This window comes from Piliocolobus tephrosceles, chromosome 13 (assembly GCF_002776525.5).
Source record: "Piliocolobus tephrosceles isolate RC106 chromosome 13, ASM277652v3, whole genome shotgun sequence".
In the NCBI taxonomy this organism is placed as follows: Eukaryota; Metazoa; Chordata; class Mammalia; order Primates; family Cercopithecidae; genus Piliocolobus; species Piliocolobus tephrosceles.
The window spans coordinates 74,892,204-74,914,290 of record NC_045446.1 but is presented as its reverse complement, the minus strand read 5'-3'; the positions used below and the strand labels follow the sequence as shown (position 1 = coordinate 74,914,290).

The following is a 22,087-nucleotide window of genomic DNA, read 5'->3' as shown; positions in this document are numbered from 1 at the left end:
TCTCTCTCTCTCTCTCTCTCTCTCTCTCTCTTTCTCAGCTCAGATAGTTTGATTTTGGTAAATTCTACCAAACATTAACGAAGAAATAGCACCAATTCCATGCAAATCATTCCTAAAATAGCAAAGAGTAGGCAATACTTTCCAACTCATTCCATGAGGCCTGTATTGCCTTGGTATAAAAATAGGCAAATATATTTCAATAAAAAATGTTACAGACTAATACCCCTCATGAACATAGATGGAAAAAGTTCTAACCAAAATTTTAGCAAATCGAATCTAATAGTATACTAAAATTATAATATATCATGACCAAAGGAGCTTTATTTGAAGAATACAGGATTGTTTAACATTCAAAAATCGCCATATTAATCACCTAAAAAAATCTCAGGCATAGAAAAACCATGTGAAGAAAAACAAAGTCTAATATCTATTCCTGATTAAAAACAAAACAAAACAAAAAAACTCTTAGCAAAATATAAATAGAAGGGAATTTATTCAACCTGATAAGGAACGTATGTGAAAAACCTGTAGGTAACATCATATTTAGTGGTGAAAGGCTGAATATTTTCCCCTTAAGATCAGGAACAGGGATATTCACTTTCTCTACTTTCGTGCAACATTGTTCTGGATGTTTTAACCAGTACAATCAGTAAAGAAAAAGAAGCAAAGGAAGATGTAAAACTCATTTTTGTTTATAGATGGCATGTCATGATTTGATAGAATCTATTTAAAAAGCTACCAGACTAACAGGTGAGTTTAGCAAAGTTGCAGAGTAAAAGGACAATATACAAATTAACCATTTGTATTTCTATGCACTAACAACAGTTACAAATTAAAACCAATAAGGGAATTCCGTTTAGAATAGCATAAAATATGAAATACTTAGGAATAAATCTGATGACATATGTGAAAAAATCAGTACATTGGAAATTATAGAATATCGCTGAGTAAATTTAAAGAAGTAAACAGATACTTTGCTAATGGGTTGGACGAATCAGTATCATTCAGATGCTAATTCTCTCTAACCTTATCTAAATATTCAACACAATTCAACACAGTCAAAATTCCAGTTGAAAATTTTGTAGGTGTAGAATTAACAAGTTAATTCTAAAAATTGTGTGAAAATTTAAAGTACCTAGGAGAGTCAAAATAGCTCTGAAAAAAAGAGAACAAAGTTGGAGGTCAAAAATATCTTGATGCAAGAATTATTATAAAGCTTCAGAAACCAAAACATAGTATTGGTGGAAAGATGGAGAAACAGATTGATAGAATGGAGAGTCCAAAATTAAACCATACATATAAGGACAAAGACATATGATTAAATGTAAAAAGGATAGCCGTTTCAACAAATAATACAGAAACAATTAAATATACATGTGCAAAAAAATGAACTTGGATCCATACCTCATATCATATACAAAAATTAACTCAAAATTGATCATAGGTCAAAATGTAAAATTACAAAACCTCTAGAAGAAATAAGAGAAGAACATCTTTGTGACCTTGTGTTAAACACAGATTTCTTAGATATGAAATAAAAGTATGACCCATAAAGGAAAAAACTAATAAATTGCATTCATCAATACTAAAACTTCTGGGATTCAGAAGACACTGATAAGAATGAAAAGACAAACCACAGACTGGGAAATACTATATGCAACGTATAGCTAATATAGGTTTGAATCTAGACTATAGAAAAACTCTCAAAACTTAATAAGAAACAAACAACTCAATTTTAAAGGTAAGTAAGAGATTTGAATTGATACTTTAGCAAAGATAGTGGGGGAAAAAAACACATGAAAAGATGTTCAACACAATGAGTCATTAAAGAAAGGCAAATTAAAACTATAATGAGGTACTGTTATACATCTATTAGAAGCTACAATTAAAATGACTGACAATACCAGGTGATGGCGAAGATGTCAAGGATCTAGAATTCTCATACACTGACCTTGGGAATGTAAAGTGAGACAAGAACTTTGAAAAACAATTTTAACAGTTTCTTAAAATATAAACACATATTCATCATGTTATCAAGCAAATCCACTCCAAAAGAAGAGGAAATATGTAAGTCCATACAGAGACTTATGCACAGATATTCATAGCAGCTATATAACTTCAAATGGAAAGTGACTCAAATGTTCGTCAACAAATATAAACAAATTATATAATGTATCTTTACAATGTAATATTGCTTGGTAATAAGAAAAGAAGTAAATTATTGGCACATGGAACTACCTAGATAAGCCTTAGAATAGATCTGCTGAGTGGAAGAAATTCAGACTCCAAACACATATTGTATGATATCATTTATATAAAGCTCTTGAAAATGCAAATAAATATTTAGTGACAGACAGCAGATGAGTGATTGCTTTGGGATGGGGGATTAGGAAATAGTGGGAGGGGTAGAGGTTACAAAGGGGCATGTGGAAACGTTTAAAGGTGATAGATCTGTTCATTATCTTGATTATGTTGATGGTTTCACAGATGTGTACATATGTTGAAAATTACCAGATGTATACTTTAAATATTTCCAGTTTATTGTACGTCAGTTCTACAGCAATGAAGTTGCTTTAAAATATTTCTTGTGTAGTTTCCTAAGGCTTTCAGAATAAGAGCAAACATTTTAAATATAATCTGAATAGTCTCACCTCTACTTTCTTCTTCAGCCTCTGTTCACTTGATGTTTCCCTTATTTTCTGTATTCTCTTTATCTCAGTCCTTCCTATATTCCTTGTGTGCTGGTACCACATATTCTTTGTATATCCTATTCCCTTTCTTTGAGATGCTTTTCCCCTTTCTTTTTGTCTAGTTAATTCCCACTTATTTTTCTTATCTCAACTCAGTTATCATTCTCCTAATTACACCTTCTCTATCTCCATTTTTAGATGAGATTTCCCTATATATGCTCTTATACAGCCACGTAGCTCTCCTCAAAGCACTTAAACCAATCTGCTTTCTCCATTGGTTTGTAATCTCCATGAGACCAGCACTGCATTGGTCTGTACTTAACCACTGTATCCCGAACTTGGCCTAGTGTCTAGTACATAGTAGATACTTCAAAGTATGCAATTGGTAACCAAAAGGGGGAGATAAAGTTAATGTGGTAACATCATCAATCAAGCAAAATTTTTCCATGATCAGATGCTAACTAAAGCAAATACTATGCACATCTTCCAATGCATTACATTTGAGATTGACAGTCCTTGTATTAAAGGAAGAAAGCACCAGCATTCTTGTAGTACAACTAACTCACACACTGTACCAAAATGTAGTTTTCTTATAATAATCTTATTTTAAGCAAACTGGACATAAGAATCTAGGTAGGCTATACTTAAAATTTGGTACCATCAAGGACTTTAACCATTATGCTTGTAGCTCATTAAGAGAAAAAGTGTAATTATATCATTATCTTAAATCTGTGATATATAGCTGGAGATTGTACCAGAAATCTGATGTCTTCACAGTTTTAGGGGAGGAAATGATTCATTGAGTAATCATTCAACTTACTGTATGATTAGCTGAGGGCCACTTCTTGTGACATAATAGAGTGGTGTTCTTGGGGGTATGTAAGACACCTCATTTAGTTCATGCAGCTAGAAGAGCCATCTATTGTTCAGATGAAAGGGAGCTGATAAGGAAAATCTATTTGTAGTAGAGAAGCACACAGTGGCAATATAAAGCCATTTAAAATGAGCCATGTTCTTGTCAGTCCTCTCATGAATTACTGCTTTCAAAGTTGAACTCTGATTAAGTTTATTTTTTTGACAATGATCAATTTGCCTTTGTTTCACAGATGGGCAAGTACAATATAAAAATAGAATTAGTGATTTCACAGAAATTTTGCTGTGGTTGGTTGACATTTGTTTTAAAGAAGTTTCTTGGCTAGCTTTGGTGTGTAATGAATGAATGAATAAAAGAATCAGTGAGTGGACAAATGAATATTATTAAGCATTTATTAATAATATTTGCCAGGCACTCTGATAGGTACTTTTACATGTGGCATTTTAGTTAATTCTTATAGGAACCTTGTGATAGAGGTATTATTATTTAACAACCTCCTCCCCTTTTTTCGTACTTGCGACAATGAACTTTCAGGTTAAGTAACAACTCAGCATTGCATAGCAGGTGTCCAAACTAGGACTGGAACATAGACCCAACTTTTATTATTTCAACATTGACATCAAATTTGGTGAACAATAAGGCCTAGGAAGAGTTCTTCTTTTATTTGAATTTTGCCATTAACAGTATTCTCACAGGTGGTGTAGCGGGTAGTGTTTTGGAGTGGCTTTTTCAAAATGGCAACAAGGTTGAAAGTGACTGTCATGAGAAGTCTCAAAGGCAAAATTGTGAGGGACAATAATTATTTCAAAAAACACTTGCTGCTAAAACAAAATTTCAAATTGATTCAGAACGAATAGGCTGGCATTTCTTCAATAAAGAGTGTACTCCTCCCACCTTGGAGGTGGCAGGGAGGGGAGCTGGGTCAGGACTCAAAGACCTTCACAGTATTTCACCTAGAGCCTAGGTGGAAGCAGTAGAAAGTCTGGCTGAGATCACTTATGTATTGGTTCTTTATTCATCCATTTATTGACTAATCAACTACATAAGAAAACTATTTCAAATGAAGGTCATACAAACATGTTAAGTAAAAGAGTCTATACTTGGGGGTAATTGAGTGAACATAGAGGACTTAGAAATTACAGTGAACAGAACTCTCTACCCCTATTCAACAGAATATACATTCTACTCAGCACCTCATCACACTTATTCTAAAATTAACCACATAATTGGAAGTAAAACACTCCTCAGCAAATGCAAAAGAATGGAAATCATAACAAGCAGTGTCTCAGACCACAGTGCAACCAAATTAGAACACAGGATCTAAAAACTCACTCAAAACCACACAACTACATGGAAACTGAACAACCTGCTCCTGAATGACTACTGGGTAAATAACGAAGGCAGAAATAAAGATGTTCTTTGAAACCAATGAGAACAAAGATACAATGTACCAGAATCTCTGGGACACATTTAAAGCAGTGTGTAGAGGGAAACTTATAGCACTAAATGCTCACAAGAGAAAGAAGGAAAGATCTACAATTGACACCCTAACATCAAAATGAAAAGAAGCAAAGAAACAACAGCAAACAAATTCAAAATCTAGCAGAAGACAAGAAATAACTAAGATCAGAGCAGAACTGAAGGAGATAGAGACACGAAAAACCCTTCAAAAAATCAATGAATTCAGGAGCTGGTTTCTCGAAAAGATCGATAAAATAGACTGCTAACCAGACTAATAAAGAAGAAAAGAGAGAGGAATCAAATAGATGCAATAAAAAATGATATAGGGGCTATCATCACTGATCCCACAGAAATACAAACTACCATCAGAGAATACTATAAACACCTCTATGCAAATAAACTAGAAAATCTAGAAGAAATGGATAAATTCCTGGACACACGCACCCTCCTATGTCTAAACCAGGAAGAAGTTGAATCCCTGAATAAACTAATAACAAGTTCTGAAATTGAGGCAGTAATTAATAGCCTAACAACAACAAAAAGTCCAAGACCAGATGGATTCACAGCCAAACTCTACCAGAGGTACAAAGAGGAGCTGGTGCCATTCCTTCTGAAACTATTCCAAACAATAGAAAAAGAGGAAATCCTTTCTAACTCATTTCATGAGGCCAGCATCACCCTGATAACAAAATCTGGCAGAGACATGACAAAAAAAGAAAATATCAGGTCAATATCCCTGATGAATATCGATGTGAAGATCCTCAATAAAATACTGGCAAACCAAATCCAGCAGCACATCAGGAAGCTTATCCACCACAATCAAGTTGGCTTCATCCTTGGGATGTAAGGCTGGTTCAACGTATGCCAATAAATAAACATAATCCATCACATAAACAGAATCAAAGACAAAAAACACACAATTCTCTCAACAGATGCAGAAAAGGCCTTTGACAAGTTCAACACCCCTTCATGCTAAAAACTCTCAATAAACTAGGTATCAATGGAACATATCTCAAAATAATAAGAGCTATTTATGACAAACCCACAGCCAATATCATACTAAATGGGCAAAAACTGGAAGCATTACCTTTGAAAACTGGCATAAGACAAGGATGCCCTCTGTCACCACTCCTTTTCAATATAGTATTGGAAGTTCTGGCCAGGGCAATCAGGCAAGATAAAGAAATAAAGGGTATTCAGATAGGAAGAGAGGAAGTCAAATTATCTCTACAGATTACATGATTGTATATTTAGGAAACACCATCATCTCAGTCCAAAATCTCCTTAAGCTGATAAGAAACCTCAGCAAAGTCTCAGGATACAAAATCAATGTGCAAAAATCGCAACCTTTTCTATATACCAATAACAGACAAACAGAGAGCCAAATCATGAGTGAACTCCCATTCACAATTGCTACAAAGAGAATAAAATACCTAGGAATACAACTTATAAGGGATGTGAAGAACCTCTTCAAGGAGAACTACAAACCACTGCTCAAGGAAATAAGAGAGGACACAAACAAATGTAAAAACATGCCATTCTCATGGGTAGAATCAATACTGGGAAGATGGCCATACTGCCCAAAGTAATTTATAGATTCAATACTATCTCCATCAGCCTACCACTGACTTTCTTCACATAATTGGAAAAAAATCTACTTTAAACTTCATATGGAACCAAAAAGCCTGCAAAACCAAGAAAATCATGGACAAGAAGAACAAAGCTGGAGGCATCACACTATCTGACTTCAAGCTATACTACAAGGCTACAGTAACCAAAACAGCATGGTACTGGAAGCAAAACAGATATATAGACCAATGGAACAGAACAGAGGCCTCAGACATAACACCGCTATATAAAACCATCAGATCGTTGACAAACTTGACACAAACAAGCCATGGGAAAAAGATTCCCTATTTAATAAATGGCATTGGGAAAACTGGGGAGCCATATGCAGAAAACTGAAACTGGACCCCTTCCTTACACCTTACACAAAAATCAACTCAAGATGGATCAAAGACTTAAACGTAAGTTTAATAAAAATCCTAGAAGAAAACCTAGGCAATACCATTCAGGAAATAGGCATGGGCGAAGACTTCATGTCTAAAACACCAAAAGCAATGGCAACAAAAGCGAAAATTGACAAATGGGATCTAATTAAAGAGCTTCTGCTCAGCAAAGTAAACTATCATGAGAGTGAACAGGCAACCTACAGAATGGGAGAAAATTTTTGCAATCTATCCATCTGACAAAAGGCTAATATCCAGAATCTACAAATAACTTAAACAAATTTACAAGAAAAAAAAAAAAAAAAACATCAAAAACTGGGCAAAGGATATGAACAGACACTTCTGAAAAGAAGACATTTATGCAGCCAACAGACATATGAAAAATGCTCATTATCACTAGTCATTGGAGAAATGCAAATCGAAACCACCATCTCATGCTAGCTAGAATGGAGATCATTTAAAAGTCAGGAAACAATAGATGCTGGAGAGGATGTGGAGAAACAGGGACACTTTTACATTGTTGGTGGGAGTGTAAATTAGTTCAGCCATTGTGGAAGACTGGCAATTCCTCAAGGATCTAGAACCAGAAATACCATTTGACCCAGCAATCCCATTACTGGCTATATACCCAAAGGATTATAAATCATTCTGCTATAAAGATACATACACACGTTTGTTTATTGTAGCACTATTCACAATAGCAAAGACTTGGAACCAACCCAAACGTCCAGTAATAGATTGGATAAAGAAAATTTGGCACATATACACCATGGAATACTATGCAGCCATAAAAAAGGGATGAGTTCATGTCCTTTGCAGCGACGTGGATGAAGCTGGAAACCACCATTCTTAGCAAACTATCACAAGAACAGAAAACCAAGCACCACATGTTCTCACTCGTAAGTGGGAGCTGAACAGTGAGAACACGTGGACATAGGGAGGGGAACATCACACACCAGGGCCTGTTGGCGGGAGAAATAGCATTAGGAGAAATACTTAATGTAGGAGACGGGTTGATGGTTGCGGCAAACCACCATGGCATGTATATACCTATGTAACAAAGCTGCACATTCCGCACATGTACCTCAGAACTTAAAGTATAATAATAATAATAATAATAATAATAATAATAATAATAATAATAAATTACAGTGAACACAAAGGGTTGACAATTATGAGGGAACATGATTGATATTAGAGTCCATTGATGTGGGGCCTGAGAATATATCATTGCAGTTGTGTTTTCTTCAGTAAGAGGAATATGGAAGAACTGAGAAAGGGTCTAAGGAGAGTCACTGAGACAGTAAAACTTGTGAAGAAAGGTTACAGACTTAGAATTGTTCAGTATAAAGAGATTGTACGTATTGGGTAGGTTTATTCTTTTTTGTTAACTTTCATTAAAAAAAAAAAAAACAAAATAGAAAAGTGACACAAAGCCCTTATAATTTACTGAGTGCCTAATACAAACCAGATAAAGATGACTGGCATTTTGTAACACATTATCTCATTTAAGCCTTATAGCAATGCTATAGTATTATCACCATTTTACGAAACAAGAAATGGTAGCTTAGATAAGTTAACTAGGTTGGTCAAGCATTCGTATGGACTTTGAGTATATTTATTAGTTCTTAATTTATATACTTTCTTACTGTAAGGAAGAGTTTCACTACTCTCATTTCGGAGTAACCTAGTCAACTGGTTTGTAAACTCACTGATGGCAGAAGGACATTCATATTCCTCTCTGCCTTACATGTTTCGGGAAACTTAATGATAAAAATGCAATGTTCCACTTACATGAAAACATCTCTACTAAAGATTAAATGAAATAAGTGGACTTCAATTTACAGTGGTAGAGGAGATGGAAAAGGATTTAAAGGTTGAAATCTCACTGCTAATAATGACAAAACCTTATATGTTTGATTGTCTCCAAAGTTCATGTGTTACCTAAACACTATGCTTTCTTTATAGGGGTCATAAAGAAGAATTTCCTCTAAGAGTTACTAAATAACAAACACTATTATAGACAGTAGATGAAAAATTAGAAGATGTTAGCTATAAGTGATAGCCAGGATAGTCTATTTATTAAGAGTTTAGATCCTCAAATCAGATGGCTTGGCTTCAAATCTCAATTCTATCACTCGAATAAGCCTTAGTGTCTTATATTACTGTTATCAGTATTCTCTCTTTCCTCGGTCTGAAAGAATTATCTTTCCCCAACCTTTGTCATCAGGTTGGCCACATGACATTCCTTAGCTAATAAAATGTAAGCTGGAAGATGTTTTTAACGTCTGAACAGATGTTTTAAGATTCGCTGCATATTCAGTCATTGATCATTTCTCCTTCCGCCATGAGAACATTAGATAGAGGTTACTCTTCCACGCAACAGAAGCTACTTATAGAGGCTACTCTTCTGTCCATGGACAACATGGGCTAGAATGATAGCTAAGCTATGAAGTACATCTAACATGAGGAAGAAATAAACATTTGTGATTGAAAGTCATCAAAACTATTTTTGTTAGTTGATTCATTTAGCTGATTAGTATAACAATTTTGTTACCTTGGGCATTATTCTCACTCTGTCATTCACTTTCCTTTTTTGGGTAAGATTGAGTGATTGTGATGGTTAAAAATGTTAATGTAGTTAAAGTACTTAGATCAGTGCTGTGCTGGTAAAAGTGTTTTGCAGAAAAAAGTCCTGAATTGTAGTGTTTGTTCATTTAAATGGTGTAAATACTCTCTCATGACTGATTCAAAGCTACCAGCATGATGTCACTGAATGTGAAATTAGACAGACTTGCGCATAACCAGCCATCATGCGTAGGATTGGCTCTAGCACTCTGTGGAATTCAGAACAGTGTACATAGCAAGCATGATATTAGTGCCTATCAAATAGTAAATGTTATGGAAGAGTGAATTTTCTGAAGATAGGTAACTGAACAAAATGGTTTCTCAAATTTTCTTTACATTCATATAATCATATTTAGAAGATCACTCAGAGAATTTCAACGTTGGAAGAAAACTTAGAAATAATCTAGTATACCTATTTCATCTTAATAAAAAAGGAAATTGAAACTTAGAGAGGCTGAGTAGCTTGCTCAGAGTCACACAGAGAGTAGGAAACAGCACCATGGCTCCTAGTAGCCAATCTATTCTTTTCCCTTGCAACATGAACAACCTCTTTTTAAAAAATTGCTATGAAAAGAGTCAGCAAAGAAAAAAGATGAATAACTAGCTAATATCTCTTACTGTGTCCCAGTTTCTGATTAAGTATAACAATAATAAATAAAAGATTAAAATTAAACCCTGGTTACATTTATTGATAATCCTGTTATTTTGTAATTATGAGTCCATTTTGAGGAAAGTTGTCATTAGGAGAAATGCTTAATAGTGTATTGTCGTGATGCATCATTTTATAAAAGTGATAATTACTAGGAGGAACTGTAAATTTTATCAATCATTGAAATGTCTAATTAAGAATAGTTTATTTTGACTATAAAAATGAATGCGTCATCTCCTTGCATTTCCTAGTAATATCTCCTAAAAATATTGCAGTACACCCCCATGCAGTATACTCTCAAATTAGTGTTTTTCAAACCAGTAATGCAGTGTGTTCATATCTTAAGGTGACAGTGGTTCATTTATTTTAACAACAGTGGTTACTGGCTGTAACTATGGAATGCATTGTCATGGAAACCACTTTTCCCCTCATCTTCCCCTTCAATTTACCCCAGAGTTGTTATTTGGAGAGGAGAATTAAGGGAAAGCATTTTATTTAATACATATAAATGGATAACAGATAAACACATATACACGCACATACAGAGAAATGAACTCTCACTGATTAAAGTTAAACATAAAAAGTCAAGGAAATGAAATATACATTTTGTTTTATATTTTGTCATTTCACTTTATCAATTTAAACTAGCACAAACTGTAAAATGGGGAATAACTTGCACATAGCAGCCTTAATGCTGCCCTAGAATAGGAGGTCAGCTTTAGCTTGGGTAATTCATTAGGGAAAGACTGTGTTAGATATTATTGGAACATCACAATATAGAGCATACAATACTTTTGGGGTGTTTGAAATCCAAATTATAGGCTAATGAATAAGGGAAATATTGTACAGCTTTTTTAGAATCTATTCTCTTGGAAAAACCAGCCACAATTATAGATGCTCTGTAGGTGGAAGTGCTCACACAATCACACTTTTTATGCTAACATAAAGGAATAAAATAGTAAGGGATATACTTAATCTATACATGTGACTTTAAATTTTCACAGAAGGCCTCAGACCACAGTTTTGCTCCTAAAATGTGACCTGGTATGTTTAAGAACTTACAGATTAGATCTCCTGAGTCCCAGTGGCCTCCAGCTATTCATTAGATTGAATCAGTACTGATTCCTAATGGAGATATTTACTAGGCAAGGACTTCTGCACTTAGCGTAAGAATCCCAGAACTTTAGGCATGGCTGCCCTCTACAGTTAGAACCAGGTATAACTCAACTCTGAGGGTCTTTCCATGTTGAATTTTGCTCATACTTTGTTCCATATTGAATTTCCTTCAGGTAAGTCTTATTTCATAAGGAGGAATTGCATTCCTCTCACAAGGGGCCTGATTAGAATGTAGATTTATTGACATTCTACTGGCCTATAGGATGAAAATGTAGGGTTGGACTTCATAATCCATATTTATAATAAGCATCATAATTATGACATAATCAGGTTTATTTTCCATCAACTTGGGAGAGAAGAGGAGAGTATTTTGGATATGGGTGGGGCAAAAGCACTTTATAAGGTACTGTCTTTGACTTAACGGTTTGCAAGTTGGTATGTTCTTTTGTTCTAACCAATACATTTAAACTTTCTAAGGAGGAGGCATACCATGATATTGAGGCTTTTATTAGTTTATGATATAAGTGGTCTAGCATTCTGATGGAACCACATCAGGAGGATGTGGTCAGTTTGCTATGGATACTTTGGACTACGTTGTTCCTGTATTTCAGGTGGGATTTCTGAATTTAACACCAAATTGGGAAGAGTCTTGGAATTACCATATTCATGTAAATGTGACAGTCCTAATCCTTCCCAAATAAATCTGAATATTTTGGAACATGTTTCTGGAGAAGTGCGCTATGTCTCTCATGATGCTGTTTTCTAAACTCTCCTCTACTTTTCTTTGAACCTAACCTTCGGACTTATTGATTATGTGACTTGAGCAAGTGAAAAAACACTAAGGGGCTCAGTTTCTTCCCCTAGAAAAAAATATGTTGAATAATATCTACCTCTCAAGCTAAGAAATGAAATAAGCTATGTAAGTTAAGAGCAGCTACCATGTACTGGTGCTTACCACAGGAATGTGTTGGTCAATATATCTGTCTCGTCTTCGTGACAACCCTTGAGGTTAGGGGTTAACACCTGCTAGTTACAGGTAAGCAAACAGGGGTTTGGATAATGTAAATGACTTACACAAAGCCACATCTAGCACCAGAGCCAGAATATGATTCCAAACTCTGATGTTTTGCTCTCTTTCTACCAACCATCTGTGAGGCATAGTGCCAGGCATCCAGGTGGCACCCAAAAAGTGCTAGTTTTACCCACTTCCTACCCCCACACCCTTCTTATCACATTTGTTTTTGTCTTCCATAAGCAATTTTGCAGCTGTGCCAGCCAGCCACATGCTGAATTTTTTTTTTTTTTTGGTCTTTTTGCAATTTTGACAGCCTCAGTTAAAAACAAAAAACAAACAAACAATAAAGCATCCATCAGTCTTATCATTCATACTTCTGGAACAACATAAGTACTACTTCTGGGGTTTCCTGGAGCCTCAGAGACATCAAGGTGGGGAAGGGGCAGACGCTTCTTTTTTGTTTGATAAATGTTATGTCCAGTAAAGCCTTGGTTCTGAGGCCGCTTCCCTACCCAGGGAGTGAGTGGGCTCGCTGACCCAGAAGTCAATGGCTTAGGGCACTAGCGAAATCATTTTGAGCCTGTTTTCTACCCCGGATTTCTTTGCTGGCCCTCCGACCGCCCCCAGCAAGGCACGCTGTTGTCAAAGGGCTAGGAGGATGCTCCCTTTAGGGCTCCGCGCGGGCCTCCCCTTCCCTTCCCGGGAAGTCGGCCTCGGAGGTCTTCTACGCTCGGGTGGCTCTAGCGGTGGGGGCCAAATGCAGTCTCGGGGTCACGTCAGCGCGGGAGGTCCCGTGCTCCCACGCTGGGGACTCCTCGGCGGCACCAAGAGCACCCAAAGGCAGGGCCAGGCTGGCAAGCACCGCGCTTCCTCCCTTTCTCAGCCCCTCCCTCCCACCCCACTTGCCCGGCCAGCGCTCCCCACAGTGACTCTGGATTGCAGCAAGCCACTGGCTTTTTACCAAATCGGGAGCTGCAGTATGTTTTTTCTTCTTCTTCTTCAGAGGAAATAATTTCAGCCCCCTTCAGCTCGCATGACAATCTTGTGTGACTGGGGAGAGTAGGCGGGCACATCCTTTTACATGCTAATACTGCCCCACCTCCTTTGAACCCTCCTCTAAGTGCCTCGCTTCCTTTTATTTTTATGGTTTATTTTTATTTTTATTTTATTTTTATTTTACCTCCCCCAAATTCACCGTAGGGGGAAAAATTCTTTCTTGGTTCTGTCCCTCCCCCCACACGCCTCGTTCCCCAGGGAAGGGAGACCCCGAGAGGCTCGGTACTTGCCCGCGGCGTTGCTTCCACCGGGGCTCCGGGATGGCCACGGCGGGTGCAGGGGGCAGTGATCAAAGCGGCAGCTCGGTCTAGGCTGTCGCTCCATGTGCCTGGAGAGCACAGCGTTTGGGTCCCCCAGCGAGCTGCCACTGCCGCAGCCCGGAAGGAATGTCCCCTGTTGTTAAGGACCCTGACTGTTTTACACCAATGATTTGCCACTGCAAAGTTGCTTGCACCAACAACACTTTATCGTTGATGTTTGGATGCAAGGTAGGACGAGGTTCATGTCTTTTTAATGCATGTTGCCTCCCTCGGGGGAGAGAACAATTCCTTTTGTTGCTTGTTTATGTCTCTGCCTGTTGGGAGAGTGACAGAAGCTGCGACTGCTCTGCTCTCTCTGGGAGCCAGCTGGGTTTGGGGGCCAAGAGATCGCACTGATTTTCTAGCGTCCGATGTTGGGCCGATAACTCAGTGGTGATGGGACCCTGATCTCTAACATACAGAGGCTGTAAGAGCAGATGCGGCTCGGAAATGGGCATCTTGGGTGGCTTTCTGCTTGGGATCTCCTTGTCCATTTTGCTAGTGAGTGGGCTCCCGACTGCTGATTTGGGAGCTTCTGAACTCATCTCAGGTTACTACCACCTAGAGCCCCAACCCACTGGGCCAACTAGCAGGAGTAAGTGGGGTGGTGGATGAACTCCAGATGAAATTGAACACATCAATTTGCAATGTGACATATTTTAAGATAAAGAGCTTATTTTTATTTTAGACAGAAAATCTGGAGCTAGGCTCAGATTGCCCCCAGTTGCGTGCTTTTGCCTTTTATACAATCCACTTGAAATCAACAAATAAATTTTATCAAGAGGTGGCGCAGTTACTCAGTGAAGTTTGTAGTGAATAACTGTCCCACCCCAGATTTTTGTAAAAGTGATTGGTGTTCCCAAAGAAATGAGGTTTGAAGGTTTTCAAAACAGGTTATCATTCATTGCTCCTTGTCTGAAATATATTCACGGGGCTTCCTTGTTGGACCTGATGATGCACTCCCTGAAAAAGATGCATAGAACTTGGTGTTTGAACGGTTTAAGGCGGTTAATGGCCTGAGTGTACGTCCTGTTACTGTAAGATACAAGTCTTCACTTCTTTCTGTTGTGAAAAGCCGGTGGATTCGTCCAGCTTATTTATATAAAACACTTCATGTGGCTACTATGGTGACTAAGGAGAGAGAGAGTGAGAGAGAAAGAGCAAGAGAGAGAGAGAGAGAGCCTGCTTCATCTGAAATAAAGTTTGACTTCTCTAAGTGAATATATATCACATTATACCTATTTTTCTGAAAGATAACAACAAAGATTGGATTAGACAGCTGGTAAGCACCTTAGGCAGTAAAGTTAATGAAACACACACTCTGAACTTCATGGGTAGTGCTCATAGGAGGTGTAAGCTTAACGGAAAAATTGGGAGTCCGGATTTTAAGTCTTCTATTGGCTATGCCTAGAGAATCTCTCTTCTCTGGGCCTCAGATCTTCTTCTGTAAAATGAGGGCTGTGGATGAGATTATTTCTGAGGCACCTGCCAGCTCTAACAATCTCTGATTAGGTCTTTCATGAAGTCATTGAATTATAATATTATTGCAAGAGATTTATGTTTTTCTACTCAATGTGATAGGTTACACTTTAGGGTGAGTTAAAAGAAATATAATGCCTGTACTAAAGAGCAGCTGGTTGTTCCTTTTGAAACCCCAAAGACGTCTTAGAATTGTTGAAGGTTTGTGTGTTCATCACTGTCAGAAGGGCGTATGTGAAAGAACAGCACCAGTAACTAAGGAGTTAGTTTCTCTCCCATATAACCTGCCACCCCTACCTCATGCTTTTATTCACCCTCCTAATTGCATTTACAGTAGCATCTTTGCAATGGTTACTGTTTAAAATCCATTCCCATGAACTTATAAGAATTACTTTGCAGTGCTAAATGATTATTAACAAAGGTGAATTATTTGTCAAGGGAAATTAAACACAAGCTAATAATCAAATAAGATATGCCATTGGTGTAAAGAATGTTGTTGAATATGCATTCAACCCTTCAAGTTCATTTACAGACAAGTTTCTTTTATGCTGTTATATTTTCCCCTGATTTTCAGACCATATTTGAGGGAATTAAAATAATTACAAGCACACACTTTTTTTTTTTAAAGGCTAAGGAAATACATTAGTTAACTTTCTTTAAGTTCTCTTACTTTTGGTGTTTGGGCTTAGCAAATTCACTTTATGAGAGAGATTCATGTCAATAGAGCGAAACACCTATGTCATGTGTGTTGGCAAACATCATTTTTTGAAAAATAAATTAATGCTATGTGAAAATAAAAGACTTTTAGAGACTCTAACCCATCTTATTTTACAAAGTATTTGAATAAGATAATTCTCAAATCCCTTTATAACAGGATCAATTATTATATTATAACCATACTTAAGAGAAGGATAATTATAGATGAATTGACATAAGGATTCTACCTTATAATCTTAAATATGGAAAGAGTATTAGGACTTCCTACTGTAGCCTTCCTCCTAGTGAAGTTCTTCAACATTATCTGACAGATGAAAACAGAATATAATATGGAAAATTTACCTCACATCAGGCTTAAGCTTCAAAGCTAAATTTTGTACTTACTATTGATATGATTTATGTAAGTCTCAGTTTCTTCATATGTAAAGTGGCCATAGTAATAACTACTGCAGTATATATTACTATGTCATTGTGAGAAATAACATTTAAATGAGATGCCTGCAGTACTTACTATGTATAAATTCATCAAATGATTGTTGCTTTTATATGGCCCTAATTATTTTCATAGCTCCACTGAGGTGGGCTTATTACTTATAGGAGGAACTGCTTCCACTGTTATTAACATAGTTCTCTTCATAAATTCTTCATCTTTATAAGAAATCAATCATTACTTTTGCCAAAGTTATTTTTCTTTGCTCTATGCTGTTTATATGAAATATAGGAACCATTTATATATTGATATGACATTCAGAAAATGAAGTACATTTGTGAAAATTAATGAACAAATTATACTATTATTCCATTTGATCAGTAAATATTTATTAACCACACAAGAAATGCTACACACTGGAGGCATAGCAATAAACTGCTCTTGTTCCCTTTGGTCTCGAATTTAAGTGATATGGCAGATGATTACATTTCTTACAATATTGATTTAAGAAAAAACTTATAAAGGATTTTCACTGAATCTTTTAGTGATTAAAATGTAATTTAAATAATTTTTGAAAAAATCATGAAGACACAGATTTCAGTAAGGATACTTCAAAAACCTACAGTCATTTCAAGATTACCTAATAAGTGTGAAAATAAGATTATTAGGATGGATATTTATTTCCTTTCCTGAAAGATATGTATATGGCAAAGTCTAAAACCATTTTCATGTGTAGGCCAGAGTGTCAGTTTCAAAAACACTAAAACTGTTTGCTCTAATTATCTCAGAATGGCTTGAAGAATGCTGAGTAATTTGAGCTTTCAAGCTACACACTCAAAAGTTATCTTCTTTTGTGACTTAGCCATCTCCAGGATCCCTCTTGTTGCATCCTGACAGCTATTCAATTTAGTTAACTGACTATATGACTTATGACTGTAAACATGGAGTGTCTTTCTGTGCTAGGCATTATGATGGGCATTAGAGATACAAACGTAAGTCCAACACCATTTCTTCCACAAATTAATTCCGAGCCCATTGAGGAAGTAATTCCACTTCCTTTATTAAAATACAGATCACCCACTGTCCCACCCAACCTTAAGTTCTCATGAGAGAAACCAAAATAACCTTGTTCCATAAAAAGATTTTCTATTATATCAGTTTCCCCACCAACTTTTTTATTAGTTTATTTTTTTATTTTACTTATTTATTTATTTATTTTTGCCCCTGTCCATATGCCATTAACACATTCACAAGGTAATTTATGGGAATGAACTTGCCATGGGGAAGGAGGACTCCTAAAAGGTTATTTTTTTCTCATAGTCGTTTCTATGTCATCAGAAAATAGGCATCAACTTTACCTTCACTTAACTGTTTTCTCCATCCACAAAGATCAAAGTATTGGATTTAATTTCAAGGGCCAGACTAAATAGTATTTCTCTTTCCTGTTTCTTGTCTATAGCTGCATTGCAAAGGTCCACAGTCCATGTGTGTGTCTCCCTTCTTTTATTCCCCTTTTTTATGCCCCAGTATTTCTAAGACACAAGGGAGTAGATTTTGGGTACTCTTACATACACACACACATATATACCCACAGAGAATGTAACAGAGATAGTGAGTACGTTAATTAGTTTGACTGTAGTAACCATTTCACTATATCAAAACATAATGTTGTATATTTTAAATATTTACAGTTTTAAAAGAAATGTGGCTAAAACTTGAGCACCTTTTTCTTTCTCATAATAGCCATTTGTTAATATAACAGCTCAACTGAATCACTTTGAAGCCCCTAGGACACATCAGGTATATTCAATATTGTTGTTATATATTAAGATAGGGGAAAGTTTTTGAAAATGTTACAGAGTCCTGAAATTTTTTTTCTGGTGAATATTTGGACATTTTGTGACTTCCTTAACCTTCAAAGAAAAGGAGTCATCTTCCAGAAAGCAGCCTGCCTTTCTTCTACAGGGTGACTCTCACAAAAGAGAGCACAGGGAGAGTAACGGGAAGGTTAAAATGGAATAAAATGGAAAAACAAAAAAAGGAGAGAATCAAAGGAAGAAAGGGATGAGTTCAAGGACTGAAAAAGCAAAAGGAAAGGGTAAAATAATTTGGTTTTATTAAACATATATACACTATCTTAGGTGTTTTACAAGGGTTATTTCTTCCAATCTCCATAGTTACCAGGCACACAGAAAAAGGAGCAGGGAAGGAAGGAAAATAGAACAGAATGATGGGAAGGGAAAGATGGGGGGGAGGGTGAAGAGAGAGAGAAAGATAGAAAGGGGAAATGGGTTGTGGGCTCCTAGCCTCCAGAGGGTGCTCTAATACACCCCCAAGATCAGAGGGCCTGTCAGAACCTCCTTGGTGGACAGTTCCCTGGAACCTTCTGGCTTTCTCCACCTCTCCCAGACCCCTTTTTCCGGCCTAGACAGTCTCTGTGGCAGAGAAGTAGTTCTGTTTGCCCATTTGTTTATTTAAATGTGGCCAATTTTGTTATAAAGCATTAGTGGTAGCAGAGGAGCCATCAATTTATATATAATTATGTATTTTTTTTGTCACTAGCAGGGTGGTTTTCCTTTACATATTTTGAATATTGCCAAAGGTTGACAATTTTGGTATATGTATTTTTTTATTTTATAGTAATATATGTTCATTGAAATACATTAGAAAAAACAGAAATTCAGAAAACAAACTTTAGAAAATACTTTTTGTTTCAGAGGACTAGATATAAAAACTTAATATTGCAGTGTCTGTTTTCCTAGTTTTCCAGTACTATTTTGGTTTCCTTGGTTTATACGTGAGTTATTTTAAAAATGCAGTTGTAATCATGTTGAGTTTGCATTTGAATAATTTAAATTTATATTAGGCTTTGTGAATGTATTTTAATTGCTGAGTAACAGTTAACTATCCTTTTGATATTTTGGCTTTTTTCCCCTTAAATTTTCTACTATTAAAAATAAAATAAACATCTTGGGGAATAAGTCTTTTTTGGATTTAAAATTATTTCCTTTGGATAGGACAGAATAAGTAAAATTACTATGTCAGATTTTTAAAAATAATTTAAGATGCTTGATGATGGGTATTTCTAAGTTTATTTTAATCATGGTTATATAAATTTGTACTGCCACAGGCTACTTTGTATGTCATCACATTCTTCATCTTTACTTTATGGATTTGTAAATAAGAGGTAGTCTAGTTTTTCTCCTGAATAGGGTTAAAACTCTGTTAGACTTTGAGTTAATAGGAGTCTCATGACTATATTGCTTTGTATCACCTTAAAATTACCTAATATGCAAAAAATCCAAATGTTTAAAATTGGCACATTAAGGAGTCAGCTATTTACATTGCCAAGACTTCAGTTTCTCTCTCAACACATACCCACACTGACCTGCTACCAGTTGTCAGATACTGTTTTCAGAAATGTCAACTCACTTAATCTTTACAGTGCCCCTTTGAGATGGGTATAGTAGTTATTCCAGTGTTACAGATAGGGAAATTGGGGCACAGGTGGTTTAAGTAATTTGCCCGAAGACATATAGCTCTTAAATAGCAGAGCCAAAATTTGAACCTAAGCAGGTTAGATTTGGAGTCTACACTCATTTCCAATGTAATTTTGGTACTCTTTCAAATAGCATGATTCTATGCTTAAGTGCCTTTAAGCTATGAGTCAATTTGCAAAAATGTCATTTACGCACACCTGAATTTGAATGTAAGGCACATTGATCAGAGGAGTCAGTTTTATTGTACAAGAATTTCTTTTGAGAGGAGTTTGATCCAAACATCATTTTTCATAGTATTCACACTATCATTTTCCACATGAGGTTATTAAATCATATGGACAGGAGGTGAGTTACTCAAGGTCATACATCAAGTTACACAGTCATGGCTACAACTAGGTCTCCTAGTTTCTAACTCAATGTTACTCTTTCTACGTCATGACCTCTAACTCTGAACTAGAAGTTTTGGAAATCAAGGTGAGAAAAGAGAAACTGACAAGTTTTATCTGCAAGAAGCTGGAAAAACAACACCCTCCTTTCAGGACTGTTGTAAAAATTAAGTGATATATCACATATCAAAACATTTAGCACAATACCTGGTATGTGGTAACTATAAAATACGTGGATTTCTTTCTATGTTATTAAACCACTTTACATATTGCTGAGAAGATGGAGATTGCTGATAGAGTCAACTGAATAGTGTTAAACACTTTGAAATTCACCTATCAGTAAATTGGATGTATTTTAACCTACCAATGCATTGTTGAAGTCTTCTAATGCTACAAAAGGCAGAATCTGGAAGTTTATATAATTCACACCAAAAACAAAAATCCTAGATGATACCTGACCCAGAAAGAGAAAATGAAAAATGAGCTAAGGAGTTAAACAGGTGCTGATGTCCCAAACAAGCAGGCTGCATGGACCTTTTGTCCCCTTTGACAATATATACTTACCACTTCTAGGTCTTTTACAGTTTTTATTTTTAATAGTAGAAAATTTGAGAGAAAAACCCTGAATATAAAAAATGAGGGTTAACTTTTATGACACCAATAAAGTATGTTCACAGAAAGGGAATACTGATTTGCAGAATTCAGGATCCTGAAAGACCTCAGACTTGAAGAAGTCTTTTGCCTTGTATGCAATTATGGGTGTCTAGGTAAAGTTTTAAATAAAATACATATGGTGAAATAATTCCCAGGATCTTTTGAATTACATTACCCCTGGACTCTTAGGGCATGTAATACTTTATAATTGTATCCTAATTGTAATATTCAGTTGAAAATTCTGTTTTTCTTCTCCATTTGCTCATCTAAACTGTAGGGATTTTAGGGGCAAGGGCCATATTATATTAATTTAGTATCATGCCTGGAAGATCCAGTAAATATAATTATGCCTATTGCACAGAAGGCAGTTAATAAATATTTGCTGATTGAATGAGTGAGTGATACAGGTGCTCATAAATGTTTACTGAATGTAGAAGTGAAAAAATAAATGGTGCCTATTTTGTTGTTTATTTGTCACTTTTCTTTAAAATTTGTCTTTGATAACTTAACCTCTCGTGTTATCAAACTTCCCAGACATCATGTTTTCTGAAATAAAGACTAGGCATTACTTAATGTGCTACCTTGATGTGGTGGTTAACTTTATGTGTCACCTTCACTGGGCCAGACGTTTGGTCAAATATTATTCTAGGTATATCTGAGAGATTGTTTCTGGATGAGATTAAATTGGTAGGCTGAATAAAGAAGATTGTCCTCCCTAATGATGTGGGTGAGCCTCATCCAACCAACTGAAGGCCTGAATAGAACAAAAAGCCTGAGTAAGAGGGAACTTCTCCTGCCTGCCTGCTTTGAGTTGATGCATTGACCTTTACTGACCTTTGGATTTGAAGTGAAACATTGGCTCTTTTTGGGTTTTGAGCCTGCTGGCTTTCGTACTGGAACTTATATCATCAGCTTTCCCAGTTCTCAGGCCTTTAGACTAGAATTGGAACTGCATGTTGGCTCTCTGGGGTCTCCAGCTTGCTGACTGCCGACCTTGGGACATAACCTCCATAATAATGGGAACCAATTCATATGTGTGTGGAGGGGGAGGGGGTGGGGGAGGTCAGATAGACTGATTATCTATCTATCTATCTATCTATCTATCTATCTATCTATCTATCTAT

The 22,087-nt window shown here is 36.2% G+C and overlaps 1 protein-coding gene across 7 annotated transcripts in view; it reads left to right on the top strand.

Moving 5' to 3' along the window:
* The window catches only part of DLG2 (discs large MAGUK scaffold protein 2), a 2,237,713-nt gene that overhangs the window by 915,428 nt on the left and 1,300,198 nt on the right, over window positions 1-22,087 (top strand). The window contains exon 1 of one of the 7 annotated variants that reach the window (XM_023209280.2): window positions 13,343-13,986. The exons of the other annotated variants lie outside the window; for them this stretch is intronic. Within the exon in view, the coding sequence (XP_023065048.1) occupies window positions 13,885-13,986 (102 nt within the window). The 5' untranslated portion in view covers window positions 13,343-13,884. Of the gene's footprint in view, window positions 1-13,342; window positions 13,987-22,087 lie in introns of those variants that run through there. 7 annotated transcript variants of the gene reach the window in all.